Genomic DNA, 16,484 nt, shown 5'->3' on the forward strand with positions numbered 1-16,484 from the left:
TCACTGGCAAAATCTTTGAAAGAAAAAACAAAACAAATCCTTCATAAATTGGGCCTTGCTGACGTAGTTTTTGTTTTGCGTTAGTACTTTGTGAAACGGCTCAGTTGACTAATGACACTCACTCTGGATGAAGGGCTTCAAATCATGATCACGGTCTTTTCACCAAGCAGCGGTGTGGCCTTTTTGGTCTCTTTAAAATGTAGTTCTACTCTTAACAGTTGCTGAGACATGTTTTGGCCATTCAGATTATGTTTGATTTCCCATGAAGGTAACAAAAGTCAAAGGTTTCTCTCCCCACTATGATAAGCATTGGGTGGCTCTAATTGGCACTGACAGTACTGAACTAGCATTGAACATGCTAGATTCCTACAGCAGGGGCTATTCTGCCATTAGGTCGTCCAATATCCATGTCTCACAAAGCAGTGGAGGAGGAATGATGGGCTGTTGTCAACTCACCACCCACGATTAGAACAAGCTGTCTAATCACAGCACCACGGGTAGCAGGTTTGCAAACAGAGCTGAGGGAATATTGATTTGTGGGGGTGAAGCCTGAACGCAGCGCAACCATGAAACTTATTCCAGACATGGGGGAAAAACGATACATCAATATTGATGACTTAATGGGACTAATTGGCGTAGGCTGTTTCCCGGTATTAACACACAGCATCGGTAATCATCGATGGAATCGCCTCTTGAATTTGACAGCCGCAGTGATAGAGATCCTGTACCGACCGGCCTTGGCTGTGCTTGAGAATGAGAGTCTCTTCATTCGCTGACCACAAGAGCGTTCTGCAGAGCTCTTGAAAGTTTGAGTAATCTCATGACGCATTTGCCAGGTGCATGGATGTTATTGGTTACATTCTACTGAGCAAATATTCCGCATGTCGGTGTTTTTGGAAAAAAATGTTGCGCGCTAAATGCGAGACTTTAAAAAAATATAAAGACAGGACAGAACTACATTTAAACAAAGGGAATTGTGATTTTAATAATTATTATGCACAAATTAACTGCTGGAATACTACGGTCTTTACAGCTCCTTAAGTTTCATAAAAGTGTAGTAGAGTTACCCACTCGATATTCACAAACAGGGAGAGCTAATCGTTGACAAGGGTTTCCCGCTCAAACTAACGGTCAGGGTCTCACAAGTTGTGAGAGCTGACCGTAAACAAGGTTTTCCCGCGCGACCTAACGGTCAGGGTCAGATAGGGTAAATTGGGATCGAAAAGCAGATTGGGAACGACCAATCACAGGGTTCCACAAGGTGGCCGGGGATTGGACAACCCGGCCACGAACGAGTATAAAGCCAGAACGCTCAGAGCTCTCGGGGAGTTCGACGACACGAAGACCCAAGACGGCGGAAGAAGCATAGGACCCTGGACCAAGCCCTCCAGCCCTTATAAGGGCTAGGGTTCAGAGTAACCAGTGGTCAGGGAGACATCTCCCTAGGTCCAGTCAGAGGACACTGAAGGAGCGGGGTATGAGTAGCCTGTAGGCTTGTACGTTCGGAGTGTAACGGGTGAGGGGACCGTATACCCCTCGGTGCATAGGGACTGTATTCACAAATAAAGTGTGTGCTACTAAAAGACGTTGAAGAGTCTGTCTGTACAATACTACAAAAGCAAAAATATTTACACACAGTATTAAAAATAAATGAATTGGATAAAATTACTCAAATGTCAATGGCTCAAACCTGGAAAAGCAGTTGCGAGTAGCAACATCATCAATACCAACTAACATCACACGCCTCGCCAAAGAGAAGCGGTTCCAGCCATCACATAAGGGGTGAGTTAATCAAATATTTGACCAAATATAACGGGCTAATTTTTAAGTTGATAATTTTGTATGGCCCGCGAATGATGTTATAAATATCCAAATGGCCCTTGGCAAAAAAAAGCTTCCCCACCCCTGTGTTAGAGTGAGGACAAATAGTAGCCATTACAGATCACACCTATACAGTGCTGGATATATCATTGTTTATTTTATGAGGTTACATCCAAATTATCTCCTGCAATGTTAATGGCGACAATAGCAATCGTAACAGTATATAAAGCAAGCCTGTTTCTTTTACTTTTAAAATACCAAATACGCGAATATGCATTTGCCACTTGTCAAATAAAATAATAAGTGCGCTTGGTGTTTGTGTCATTCTCATAGCGCAAGGATATCGCGTGCGCGCTGTGATTCACACACAGCCGTCTGCAGCCATTTCACAGCAGAGGGCAATATTACGTACAGTGAGGGAAAAAAGTATTTGATCCCCTGCTGATTTTGTACGTTTGCCCACTGACAAAGAAATGATCAGTGTATAATTTTAATGGTAGGTTTATTTGAACAGTGAGAGACAGAATAACAACAACAAAATCAAGAAAAACGCATGTAAAAAATGTTATAAATTGATTTGCATTTTAACGAGGGAAATAAGTATTTGACCCCTCTACAAAACATGACTTAGTACTTGGTGGCAAAACCCTTGTTGGCAATCACAGAGGTCAGACGTTTCTTGTAGTTGGTCACCAGGTTTGCACACATCTCAGGAGGGATTTTGTCCCACTCCTCTTTGCAGATCTTCTGCAAGTCATTAAGATTTCGAGGCTGACGTTTGGCAACTCGAACCTTCAGCTCCACAGATTTTCTATGGGATTAAGGTCTGGAGACTGGCTAGGCCACTCCAGGACCTTAATGTGCTTCTTCTTGAGCCACTCCTTTGTTGCCTTGGCCGTGTGTTTTGGGTCATTCTCATGCTGGAATGTCCATCCACGACCCATTTTCAATGCCCTGGCTGAGGGGAGGAGGTTCTCACCCAAGATTTGACGGTACATGGCCCCGTCCATCGTCCCTTTGATGCGGTGAAGTTGTCCTATCCCCTTAGCAGAAAAAACACCCCCAAAGCATAATGTTTTCACCTCCATGTTTGACGGTGGGGATGGTGTTCTTGGGGTCATAGGCAGCATTCTTCCTCCTCCAAACACGGCGAGTTGAGTTTATGCCAAAGAGCTCCATTTTGGTCTCATCTGACCACAACACTTTCACCCAGTTGTCCTCTGAATCATTCAGATGTTCATTGGCAATCTTCAGACGGGCATGTATATGTGTTTTCCTGAGCAGGGGGACCTTGCGGGCGCTGCAGGATTTCAGTCCTTTACGGCGTAGTGTGTTACCAACTGCTTTCTTGGTGACTATGGTCCCAGCTGCCTTGAGATCATTGACAAGATCCTCCCGTGTAGTTCTGGGCTGATTCCTCACCGTTTTCATGATCATTGCAACTCCACGAGGTGAGATTTTGCATGGAGCCCCAGGCCGAGGGAGATTGACAGTTCTTTTGTGTTTCTTCCATTTGCGAATAATCGCACCAACTCTTGTCACCTTCTCACCAAGCTGCTTGGCGATGGTCTTGTAGCCCATTTCAGCCTTGTGGAGGTCTACAAACTTGTCCCTGACATCCTTGGAGAGCTATTTGGTTTTGGCCATGGTGGAGAGTTTGGAATCTGATTGATTGATTGTTTCTGTGAACAGGTGTCTTTTATACAGGTCACAAGCTGAGATTAGGAGCACTCCCTTTTAGAGTGTGCTCACAATCTCAGCTCGTTACATGTATTAAAGACACCTGGGAGCCAGAAATGTTTCTGATTGAGAGGGGGTCAAATACTTATTTCCCTCATAAAAATGCAAATCAATTTATAACATTTTTGATATGCGTTTTTCTGGATTTTGTTGTTGTAATTCTGTCTCTCACTGTTCAAATAAACCTACCATTAAAATTATAGACTGATCATTTCTTTGTCAGTGGGCAAACGTACAAAATCAGCAGGGGATCAAATACTTTTTTCCCTCACTGTACGTATGTTCAACTTCTTTCGCACCGTATGTAGCCAACCGTGAGGGGGGAAGGACAACAATGAACATGGAGCTTTAACCAGCTAGGTAACGTGCAAGTCATCTTTCAAGTCTGGTAAATTTGGACCATGATGCCGGCACACCTGGCCGGCTGTCTTTCGAAAGTTGACGTCACGCGATGTTCTTTTCTACGCGCATCGTGAAGCAGGCGGCGACTCGTGCGATTGGTAAATAGTCCTGCTGTCCGCACTTTTAACCCCGGGCGATGGAAGCAACGAGAGCGACGACCACTTTACGAACTCCGTTGCACCTCCGATTTAGCGCGGTTTGGGCTACGTACGGTGCGAAAGAAGTTCAACACACATACATACATCTGTCTGCGGGAGGGAAAGGTGGCGATAGCGTTCGTCCGCGCTCTCTCACCGATCATGATGGCCGAGCAGGTGAGGACGAGCACGGCGGCCGTTGCCAGTGTCACCACGGACAGCGCCAGCGACAGGGGCATGCCGGCGTGCTGGGATGGGTCATTTTCTGCACACGAAGCGGCACCCACGATGCCGCCACAACGGCAACGACGACGACAATTTGAATGTACGCACCATCTCATGAGAGCCAGGATACAGCTGCACTCTCACACGGCTGCAACTGTCGCAAGGAATGCCACGTGCAGTCAAAGGTCGGGTAGCCTTCAAGTGACCTCATTTATCTACACTGCTCAAGTATGCTGCATTCTCCTACACACACAAATATATATATAAATTAATGTGAAATATATGGGAATCAAAGCAATATTTTATATTCTGGAACTTTGTGAAATTAGGTCAGACAACTTAATAGAATACGATAATATTTTCGGTGAAGTCTTGGCAACCATCAGCTTTCCACACTCGAGAACCTGGTTTAAAAATGTGTGACTTTCCCTGGTGCTGAATTTGTGCTTTGACCTCAGCGTCGCAAGCGCAATGAGCTACGTAGCCACCTCGGGTTTGTGTTACTTTGACTTAGAGCGTACACAGCTTCTTGAGCTGTGCTTACATTCATACACGACACAAAGCAGTATGTTCTGCATTGTGCATGCACACAACTGCTATTGTCGCGCTGTAGCCACGCTGAATTCAATAATCATATTCATAATTACAGATTTACCCGGGAAATCCCCACCGAGTCAGAAGACTTTTTCAGGAGGGTCCTGCATTGGGATGTCTGGCCAACGTACATCGCATTTTACGTTCGTAGCTATGTGAGGAAACCGAAGATCATGCAGGAACCCCATGCAGAATAAGGGGGAGACCTTACAAACCCCATGCATAATACTCAACACACCGGTGGGCAGAAGTAGTAACTAATTGGCAAGCTTTGTTTACGTGACAAGCCTTACTGGTTGGCTGTGTAGGGTGCTGGCGGGTTAACGACACATTTTTACTTACGCGATCTCACCCAAAACCCTTTATTATGAATAATATTGGTCGCGAAAGCCCGCTACGTGTCAAACAAACTCCGTGCAGAAAGACGCCCAAGTCAGGAAATCGAAGCCAAGTTTGTCGCTGCTGTGAGACAACGGGCGCCACCGCCGCGCTGCCACCCTGCCAACGTCGCGTTGTGGCGTAAGAAGGTGGCGGCGGTGGCGGCGGCACGCACCTCGCGGTGGCCGGGTCGTGACGGAACAGGAGAAGCCGTCGCTGGCGAGCACGCCCTCCTGGCAGTGGCACACGATGCTGTCGTGCTCGTCCGAGTCGCGCTTGCACAACTTGGACTCGCAGTGGCTGCAGTTGAGGTACTCCTCCACCACCACCTCGCCGTCCCTCTCCATTACTAGTGGGGGGGGGGGGGGGGGGGAGTACGGTCAGGCGGGCAGAGAGACAGGGGCCGGTAGAGGACGCGGAAAATGTGATGGGTCGATGGCGGGCGCGCAGAATCAGTGCCGAGGGCGGAGGAGAGGGGCGGAGAGGTAAACGACGGCGGAGAAAGAAGGAACCGGGTGTGGGGGAAATGTCTCGAGATGAATCGGAGGAAAGTAGTGGAGACGTGATGTGTGCAAAGGGAGGGTGAGAGATGGAGAGGTCGGGCGGAAAGAGAGATGGAAAAAAAAGACAAAGCGTGATGCGGAGATGAAAAGATAAAAAGGTGAACTACAAAGAGTTATCCAAACTTGCATAAATTCAATTATAAATGAATTACTTTTTCATTATCAGGGCTGATATTAAGGAGAGCACGCTTTCAATATGTTAAAAGCCTATGACTAATTTTATCATTGAAATGTTTTATTAATATATTTTTTCTAAAATGCAGAGAACATATTTTATTTTATTCCAGAGAATGCACGTGTGAGCTTCAATTAAAATTCCAGCGTTAATTGATTCCAGTTGGTAGTGAATTCCCCGTAAAGGTCGTCTGCCTTGCCAGTAATTGGCACCACCATGGATAAAGGAAATGCCTCCTTGCCTCTTCAGCTTCACTGGACCCCAACCACAGCAAATGTGAAGCTCTTCGCTTAACTAAAATAACGATGTGATCTCCTGTATTTGGGTGGGATAGTGGCATAGTACACACGACTCATGTTTCAAAGGTTTAGGACGTCGAAGTGTGGTTGGGGATCAACTCGGCCCACGTGTCCATGGGGTCGCGAGGATGAACATAGCCCCGTGGGTGGGTGAGACTGGCCCTTGCCTCAGGGAGAGGACAGCCCCATGCTTGTTTGAACAATGGAGACTCCGTGGCTTTCATTTGAAATGTATAACCTAGAGCTGACGGATCTTGCCACATAGGTGCCACCAATTAAGAAGATAGTGTTGAACGTGTAGGACTTGAAATATCACGCGCCACGCGTTCTGTTGCTATGCAAGCGAGCAGCGTACAGTGGGGGCATCTGAGGACACAGTTGTTGTTGTCGTGGCATTAAGGGGGAGGTCGTTAAGAGACGCCACAGGTGTTAGGGGTAACTGAGGACGCAGGCCGGTGATTGGTCAGGAGGGTGAGTGGCTGATGACCGGTGCCGGCCTGGCGGCGATAACATGGTCACGTGAGGCTGGGGGCCTGGGGGCGAGTAGCAAAGCATGGGATGAAATAATTGATTGGGACTGATTGGTGCGGGGATATAGGGCACAGCGTAACGGATAGACGGGAGTCTTGGTTGGTGTTGGAGTTGGAGTGGTTGGTGCCCAGGACAGAGAAGGAGCAGCAGGGAGCAGGAATAGATACGATAAGAGTAGACAGAGAAAACACAGTATACGGTAGCAGTGGATAGAGAGAACACAGTGTACAGTAGCAGTGGATAGAGAGAATACAGTGTACGGTAGCAGTGGTAGCAGTGGACGGAGTGAGTACAGAGTAGGGTAGCAGCGGAGTAACGGACCTTGGGAGAGAGGGAGAGAGAGCGAGCGAAGTCGCGGAGCGGAGCGAGCGAACGGGGATACATGGAGTGTTGTTGATGGCGGGTTGTGCATCGGAGCGAACAGAGAGACACGGAGCGATGATGAGGAGGAGGTGTGAACTCTATGTGTGAATAAACGAGACGAGAAAGACAACGAGAGTACGAGTCCTACAAACGTATTCAGTTCTCTTCATCCAGGTGGGAGCCCAATTGAATGGGGGGGGGGGGGTTTCTTCTTCATCTTTTGCGAGGAAGAGCCTCAGCGAGTCTCAAGACCCTCTTTCGGAATGTTTGGTCAATTCCATAACGAGTAATTTGATCTAATCAATAATATGGAAGATCCAACAGGAAATACAATGGAGTTTATTTTTAAGTCTCTGCTCTAACAGTCTCAGAGTATATCATGATACTCAAATTCGTTCTTGGATGGTGCTCATCTCTGCTAGTGATCCTGCGCAGGCGGTGGAAACTCCATAGGACAACCACTGTTGACTTTCAACAAAGTGGTCCTCAGTTGTGGACAATGCCAATTGTGGCATATGTTCTATGACACTGCCTTTGCTAATGATGCCACTGGGTATTTATATCTACAGCATCCACGTAGGAGTGAGATGATGGCGTGCGTTTCAAACTCTTAAAATATTATCCACCGGCTGCTTGAATTAACCTTTCAACCGTGAGCAACTGCATCGCCGTTTTACCCTCAAGCATCAGCCCTCTTAATAATAAGGTGGCACAAACCTCCCTTTACCAGTGATAAGCCATGCAGCCATTGAAAAATGTCAAGAAGTTGAATAGATACGCTGATGGGGAAGAGAGAGAAACACCCCACTCGAGATAAAAATGTGACATTTTCCACAATTCACCCGCTTCAACGTCACGCACGGCTGTTCGCCTGCGTCCACGGTGCTGTGCTGATAAGAATATCGGTTGATTGTGTGCAATGAGTTCAAATGGGCCCATGTTCCACGGAAAATTGAGGACACTGAGAGGTAAGGGAGGGTTGATGGAGGGGACTGAGAGGAGATGTGGAGAATATTTCGGCTGTAATCGATAAGACGTGTGTCGGCTGTTGATTCAGATCGGTGACCGCGCTTTTTAAAATATCTCCATGACTGTATATTCTGATCGTGCCACCGACAAAGTGTGACATGCAGAGCCCTGCAGCTTAACAGGTGACTAAGCGCTTTGCTCTCCAAACCTCTGGTGAGCAAGAAATGAGAGCTGGGCTTGGATGAATTAATTGCGGAACTAAATATGTGATACGCTTGAGGACCAAATCTGATTACGGGTGAAAGCCCACGATTTTATTCCGACGATCGCAGCTCCACTGACTGGCTGAGAGCCTGCCGAACTGCTTCGAAATGTCCTGAGGACTTCCAGAGCGCACGCCTGTCTCAATGTAAACAATGACAAGGACGTTGGTATACGTTGACGCATAAAGCAGTCCGCAGTGTACCCAGATTGGAGTCGGACCGTCTGCGGCAATGACACTACGAGTCTTCAATTTACTCACGAAGATGAGTGGCATTAAGTCATCATGTTCTGCTCTAAAATGTGTTGAAAACATCAATTGGACACGTGTTTCCAGGAGAACCACGGCAGGCGTAAACTCTGAGCCGACCACAGCCCTGGGGACAATGAAGGGGCTTGAAAATCTAATGACTTATTGACGCCCTCATCAGGATTTCTGTGTTCTTTCACCGTCACAGATTTGTCCAGGCAACCTCGCTCTGTCGATCACGTGCTTCCTCGCGGAACGGCCAACACGGGCGGACCTTCCTCCCGCTGTCTCTCCATCTAAGGCTCGCTCCGTCCATACGATGGAACTCTCCACCACACTATCCCACACACCTGGGGTCAATTACGATTGTAAATGTGTGATTCGTAATGAATTGCAATCAAAATGCTATTGTGATTTCAGCTAACAGTGCTGTCCTAACTGTAATTACTACGGGCTCCAGGTCTGCTATTCCACGTGCTCCTGCTCTCTCTGCACAACACTCTCGTGCTCAAGCGAGAATTTGTCCAGTGCTAATCTCTGTTGGCAGTTTTCAGCCACTGGTGGAATTTCCACGTTTCTATGGCATAGGCTTGTATTCATTTTCAACAGACTGTTACCTAGTTTATCATGTCCAGTGCGGAGGATGGGTCGATCAACTCCCACCAAGGATTGTAACTTGCAACGTTCTCTGTTGCATATAATAGCCACACATCCACCCGCGTGGATGTTAAGACGTAATTTAAACCGGACATGCTGTTTGCGGAATCATAATCTTTATTCATCCTGAAGAAATCCGATGAGCTATGAAGCTCCTTTTCACAGATGTCCAGTGGGGGCAGGTCAAGAAGTTACTACAACAAAAACAACGCAAAAAAACAATCGGTGCGCAAAGTATAGGAGAGGAAAGAAAAATCACTGAAAAATAAATACGTAAAATAGATGACGTATGTGAGTTCAAATTGCACAAGTACACCAATTCCGAAGCTTTGGGCAAGGCAGCAGAATGGCTCAGCCGGGGCCCTTCCTGAACCGCCAAGCCAGTGAGGGAAGCGGTCCTGGAGATGTTGTGTCTCACTCACTCGCCAGGGGCATGGTGAAGAGCCCTCCGTCGGGGTGCATGAAGGAGACGCCGCTCTCCCCGTCGGCCATGATGTTGTTGTCGGAGGCCGAGTCCCCTCCTGCATGCAGCACCATCACAGAGCATCGCGCACCCCGTGTAGCCATCGACAGAGTGTTGGGGGCGAGTGCTGTTAGCGAGCACCTACGCAGGCCGGCACGGCACACGAGGGGGTGGGTGGCCAACACCACGCACGGCTGCCTCCGTCTCCCCAATGTGCCGATGTTTACACGCCTCTCCAAGTAGTCATTTAAGGCCGAATTGACCTAGGGAAAGCCCAGAACCGATTCAAATATTTGCCACTGATATTGGTCGTGAGCGAGAATTGACATCGGGTCACTGGGTTAATAACAAAGTGCGCTAACCACTGCGCCACCACTCCTCACACATTGCATCGGCACACACTATCACTCATACATTGCATCAACACACATCACATTCTCATCACATATCACATCATCACACATCTAAACAACGTCATCACACATCAAACCCAAATCATCACACACCATTAAACATCACATCACACATCACCACACGGCATACATATTGCATCATCACCACACATGGCATCTACACACATCACAATGCCAGACCTCCGATTAGCACGGTTGGCTACGTACGGTGAGAAAGAAGTCCATACATGCATACCACATGTAATTTACGCCTCTATATGAACGACTTTACAAACTGCAATTCTGACAATGTTCTGCCTACACAGACATGCTGCATATAGCCGATATATAAAGAAAGAACAATGTGGATAGCAACAACCGGGTCGAATTATCCCTGAGAAAACAACATAATCCAAGTTCTGTAAGCATCGTAGCAGCCCACCAGAGCCATTGTCGCGGCCACAGAGAGTTTATTTATTTGATTTCCTACGGTCCTTTACCCAGGTGAGCCTTCACTGACTCATCAGTCTTTTTTCAGGAGGATCCTGCCAAGTGCTCTCATTGGGCAGCGATGGTTGCTATGTAGATCGCAATCGAGTAATTTGCAGATACATTTTCAAATTTTGCAAATTTGGACCATGGTGCAGGAATCACACATTCGCCTACTCTTGTGAATGACTCTCAGAGGATCTTGAACTTCCACTGTGAAGCAGACGGCGTGTAATTTTACGGAGCTATGATTTATTTATATTGTTAAAACACGCACGGTGGTAATCAGGGTTGGCTGCCGGATTCGAACAGCGGAAACCTCTGCAGCCGCTTGCCATGTCACCGAGGTGGATCGACTCTCACCAATGTAGCCGCCGCCACCGCCCCCGGCGCTGCAGGCACCGCCGCCGCCTCCGAAGCCGCCCGAAGTGGCCCAGGCCCAGTTGACGAGGGCCTCCGGGCACGCAGAGCCACCCTGTCCCCCCTGGTTCAGCGAGCGGCCCGACCTGGCAGGGCCCACGTGGCCGTACCACCCTCCTCCGCCTCCTGCGATGCCAAGGGCCCAGAGGGCAGGGAGGAAGTCAAGCATCGCACTCAGCTCCATCGCCACTGCAATAGCCGTCAGTGAGATCAAGTCAGAGTCCCTGCTCTTTGGTTCTTTCGGTAAAGTCACGTGGGTAGAACAAACAATAGATCACGACGTTTCGATCGCCACACAAGCAATCGTCTTCAGGTGGGATTGCGTGTGTGGCGATCGAAACGTCATGATCTATTATTTTTTCTACCCACTTGACTTTACTGAAAGAACCAAAGAGTATGGATTCCTGCAGTCACGAAAGCTTCAAATCAAGATTGATCAGAGTCCCTGCTCAAACAAGAATTGAGTGATGCTCTCCTCTCGTCGCCCCTGACTGGCAGACGAATGGCCATTTGCAAAGCGGTGCTGGGTACAACTCGTGCCACACAGGGACAGTTGCCCTTTGGGGGTCTCCTTGGCTAGATTGTAGAAGGGCAATGGGATGGGTGAGATGAGATGTGATGTAGACACTTGAATTGGTGAGGCATCAAAGTGCACGATAAATATAATTCCTATACAAGGTGTTTCAAATTGTTTTTAACACTTCTGAGAATTTGCAACAATACCACAAGAAATATGCCACCTCCGGGCCTCTGGAGACCACCTGGAGAAGATTCCAGGCACGTGTTGACATTGATGGCGGATATGTGTTGAGGCTCTTTGACTTTTTGAAACTATTAACATAGGATTGTTGTTTTTATCATGTTACAGTGTATTGTCCGTTCTTTTTACATTAAAAACTATAGTCCCATATAAGTATTAAAACAATTTGGAAGCACCCTGTATTTATGGCCCTGGGCCAATGACATAACTTCCACATGGCTATGGACAGGACCAGGGTTTCTATAACAACCACAGGTGACTCTCCACAAAGTGGTGCTCACCATTTTGGAATGATCTCCGAGCAGATCATTGAGGTAGACTTAACTCGCAACTTTGTGATTGTGAGTCGTGTACTCTAACCCCTACGGTGCCACGTGGCTGGAGAGAAATGCAGTGAGGAATGTCATGGGGTGTTTGGCAGTAACTCAAAAGAAAAACCGAATGTTGACTTCTCACAAAGTGGTATTTATTTTAAGGGCACCGTAGGGATAACGGGCTTGTATAGGGATCATCATCTTTGCCGGTATCATTATAATTCAACTGTTCAAGGTTACTCTGCTGTTTTTTTTTAATAAACGAATGTTGACAGACACACAGGCTGAGAATGGATTTTTTTTCGTTGTTTGTAAACTGAACAAACAACTTTTAAAAATGTGTTGTTTTAAATATATTTTAAAAATTACGGCGTCATCAGCGTACGTCTTTTTGTCACAGTGATGTAGGTTAACGGAGTGAGGTTTTTAATTGGTAAGCAGAAAAAGCAAATAACATGAGTAAATATTGGTTTCCGCATTCAATCGCAGACATTTTTTTTCGTTTTAACAGGCACATTGGCAGATTTAAAATATGAAAGTCATTATCTTTATCTGTCCAAATGCAAGGGCAGCTTGCAAAACTTTAAATTGTCACATTGCAACAAAATGCTCCAGGAGTCCAGAACCTCACAGCAACTTTAAAAACCAGCGATCCTTTAGAGGGACGGTAATTTAGTGTAAGTGTCGGCAATTGTCCAAATTTTGCTGCCTGGACAATGGCATATAAATGGTCTACTCTTGTGCCAACAGTCACATAGGGTTAAATCATTAGCATACGTTCCAACAGGATGCTGTCATGCCCTGGATTTGATTTTACAAACCCATGACATGGAGCATTACGCAACAGGTATTTTTAGCCTCTGCAATCATTCACAGAGAACATTGTGTTTTGATTCTGAAAAGAAAGCTTAAATTCATTTCCTCAACAACAACAGTGTGCCTTTCGTTGTCAGTGGCACTCAACATCTTTTTTTTATAGACGTGGCGCAACAGTGCATCCAGGCAAGTGGATTGAGAAAGGGACTCAGGCACATGTCATGTTTGAGTATGTCCGTGTCCATATGAGTATGCACGTTTAAATCCAATAGCTACCTGGCCATGTGGGTTAGGCAAATTAACTTATCTTAATAGTACAACCAATGGCTTAATAGTATTTGTTAAGTGTTAATAATCTTCATTCTTAACCATCTGGCCTGGAGACGCTGTAAGTAAGAGTGTTTAACTACTTACAATGGAAAGATCGAGAGTAGGAACTCAATTCAGAGATCAACTCATTGCTCCAGGGAAAATTGCCATTAAATGAGTCACACTCTGTGAGAAGCAATGGTCCATTTCCTCTGGACAGATTGGCTCTGGACAAGGCAATGTGGAATTGCCTACAATGGATAAAGGCTGCCAATGGAGATCAGCGCCCGCCCATGCCATTGTTAATTTAAACAGGGCGGCACCGTGACTTTGGACTTCAAATAATTGAAAAAGTGTAATCGAATAACGGATCTTTGTCTTTGTCGTCTTGCATGCGCCTCATGGACGTACCGGCAGCCCCCGTGTGCCCATTCACGCCTGGCACGGACAGGTTGCCCTCGAATGGATCGTCCACTATCTTGTCCGGGCGGCCCTCCTCCCTGTAGGCTTGGCCTCCGCCCCCTGCCGCCACCAACAGGGGTATCCATACCCCATCCTGCATCTGTACGGACAGAGGGCCCGCCTCATTTAACCAGGTTTGAGGGCGCCGCAGGATATGCAGTGCTGTTTGTCGGGAAAACATGGCGCGGCATGTTGAAATCTCACGTTTTTAGAACTGATTTTTGTGTTTTGTTTGTTTTCCTTTCCCCGCACCTCCGATTCGCACGGTTTGCTATGTACGGTGCGAAAGAAGTTCATCATACATATATACATAATACAGCATAAGGGAAAATAGTTGAAACATCAAACCAGCAGTGAGTTTTTATTACAGATTGGCCTCTAAAATGGGGTTATGCTCTATGTTTTGCAAGAGTACGATCCAAAAAAATCAAATGTGATAAACATTTGACAACCCGCACGTTGAGCACGACAGCAACAACCGCGGCAGTTGCGTGCTCTTCATTGGCGAGACTGGTGAGCGAGTGGGGTAATGGTGTCAGGGTCGACGTGATGGGTTTCCTGGCTGTTGAGCCGTTGAGGCAGAGTGGCTTGGGTGAAGAGGAGGCCTGTGGTGATGAATCAGGGAGTGGGGGAGGTGTAGAGAGAAATAGGAGCCAAACCTTGAAGAGGGTTAACAAGTACTCATGAGGCATCCAAGGTGGTGGAGGGAGGCCGAGTTGAACGTTACCCTGGTCCACATTTGTACGTATGATTCTGCGTTGTTTTTGGGCTTGATTCATGTCATCCAGTCGGGGTTCAACCGCGCAGTTCCAAACACTTCTCTTTCTGCTCCTTCCCTCGCACTGCTCGACTTTGGAATTTCCCTCGCCCGTCGTCTCTCTTTCCCAGTTCTTTTAACCTCGCTCAATTCAAGACAAGAGTCCACTCTTGCTGGCCGCTTGGCATTTTTGGGGCTTTGGGTCTGCGCTCCTCAATTGTGTAGAAAATAAAATATTGCGTAGAACTGTGTGTTTGGTGGATGTGCCGTATAATATTCACTCGGGTATGCCGAGGGCCACGCAGAACGGGCTCGATCTTGATCGGATCACAGAAGCTAAGATATCAGCCCGCATAGTACTTGGATGGGCAACCACCATGCAATCAAAGTTGGCATAGGTTTATAGGTGGCTGCGAAAGCTATGTGGTTTGCAGCAGAAGGCGGTGCAAAATAAAACATCCGTTGTTGTTATTTACTTTGGATGTGTGGCTGTGAAAGTATTGGGTTCTCAATGTGAATGACGGCTACAAATTTAAATGCAGCTGATTTTGGAGCCGTTTTGAGATCGCCCTCCGAAAGCACTGGCGGCAATGATGGCCGCAGCGCAGATCTCATTCTTTCAGATGTTTAAAAATTTACCACATGGAGCCGTGCGTCTATTTATTGACGTCAATTTATTTGGGTGGTGTGCAGGTCAGGTCCAAAAATTCAGCAAAGAGAGTCGGTCTAAAGCCAATAAACACAGCGTGGATAAATGCTTACCCGTGCACGACCTTTACACTATGTACACTGTGAAGACGCCAGTCCCTGGACACTTGCAACTTCAAAGAGATAATGGCTCAACCCCCTGTGTGGATCTGAAAGCCATGTCCTTCCTGCAGCCTCTTGGCATTACATTTGGAACAACTGTGTTTCACACTCTAGATCAAGCACTCGAGATCTATTCAAAGCCAAGTCAAAAGTTGCCTCCATGGCCAAATAACCCAATGGGAATGAGGTGGCCCTCACCTCATCTTGGGTGCTTAAGCAAAGTGTGAGTCTCTGCATATCTCTGACCACCAGGGTTGACTGCCTACATTGCAGTAATAATTTAAAGGACTGCAGCGTGATGATGACCTGTGCCAACCCCGGGCTGAGATCTGAACTTGGGACCTTGCGATGGGAGAGTGGAGCGTTCCGGTGAGATCGAGTGAGTTATGGTTGAACGGTATTACCAGTGTGCAATGCATCATGTTCTATGGACTTCAAAGACTCTACTAAATATATGTGTGTTTTTTGCCATTGTTTTCTATGGTCAGTCAAATTCTCAAAAAAAAAATCCGTAATACAATACATAAACAAATTTACAAACAATTGAATACTTATTAGGTAAATACAAATCAAGTTGGGTGGTACTTTGGCGAACTTATTGATTTACAATCAGAAGGTGAGACGTTAAATCCAGGTCAGAGGTCGACTATTTGGGTGAAAGCAAAGGAGTGCATCTTTGTGGCTAGTTTACAGTGGTCGACCGATGCAAAATAAAATAAAAACGCTCATCCTGGAAATGTGGATTTTCCAACAACTGGGCTCAGAGTCACCAAATGAGACGAGCACTGCCCAACATTAACTTGAATGTGGAGGCATTTTGACTTTAGACTTAGACACAACTGGCTACCCAGGTTTCCCACCGAAGAGAAATTTCGAATCTCCTCAATAAGTTAGCTGTTTTGCGGCAGCGGGGGCAACGGGTGCACACCGCAGCCATGAGCGGTAAAGTTACGTCAAAACTGACCCTCGGTGACTCCCCCTTCACAAACCCGCAAGGTGAAGTACATTCCAACAACTTCGACACGACCTACACGACACGGGGGGGGGGGGAGGCCTTCATCCAGCAGTGAATTCACAAAGGGCTGTACATTAATGAAGTGTTTGTTTTTTTACCCATTTAGGTAAAG

At 46.8% G+C, this 16,484-nt stretch overlaps 1 protein-coding gene across 1 annotated transcript in view; it reads right to left on the reverse strand.

The window, feature by feature from the left end:
• The window catches only part of LOC133347247 (ALK tyrosine kinase receptor-like), a 186,772-nt gene that overhangs the window by 24,443 nt on the left and 145,845 nt on the right, over window positions 1-16,484 (reverse strand). The window contains exons 11-15 of the mRNA XM_061559357.1: window positions 13,740-13,890; window positions 11,073-11,255; window positions 9,788-9,886; window positions 5,473-5,646; window positions 4,258-4,365 (exon numbers count right to left, since the gene is read on the reverse strand). Coding sequence (XP_061415341.1) covers window positions 4,258-4,365; window positions 5,473-5,646; window positions 9,788-9,886; window positions 11,073-11,255; window positions 13,740-13,890 — 715 coding nt within the window. The remainder of the gene's footprint in view (window positions 1-4,257; window positions 4,366-5,472; window positions 5,647-9,787; window positions 9,887-11,072; window positions 11,256-13,739; window positions 13,891-16,484) is intronic.

The sequence above is a fragment of the Lethenteron reissneri genome, chromosome 25, assembly GCF_015708825.2.
Source record: "Lethenteron reissneri isolate LAM-NWPU_2019-01 chromosome 25, ASM1570882v1, whole genome shotgun sequence".
Classification (NCBI taxonomy): domain Eukaryota; kingdom Metazoa; phylum Chordata; class Hyperoartia; order Petromyzontiformes; family Petromyzontidae; genus Lethenteron; species Lethenteron reissneri.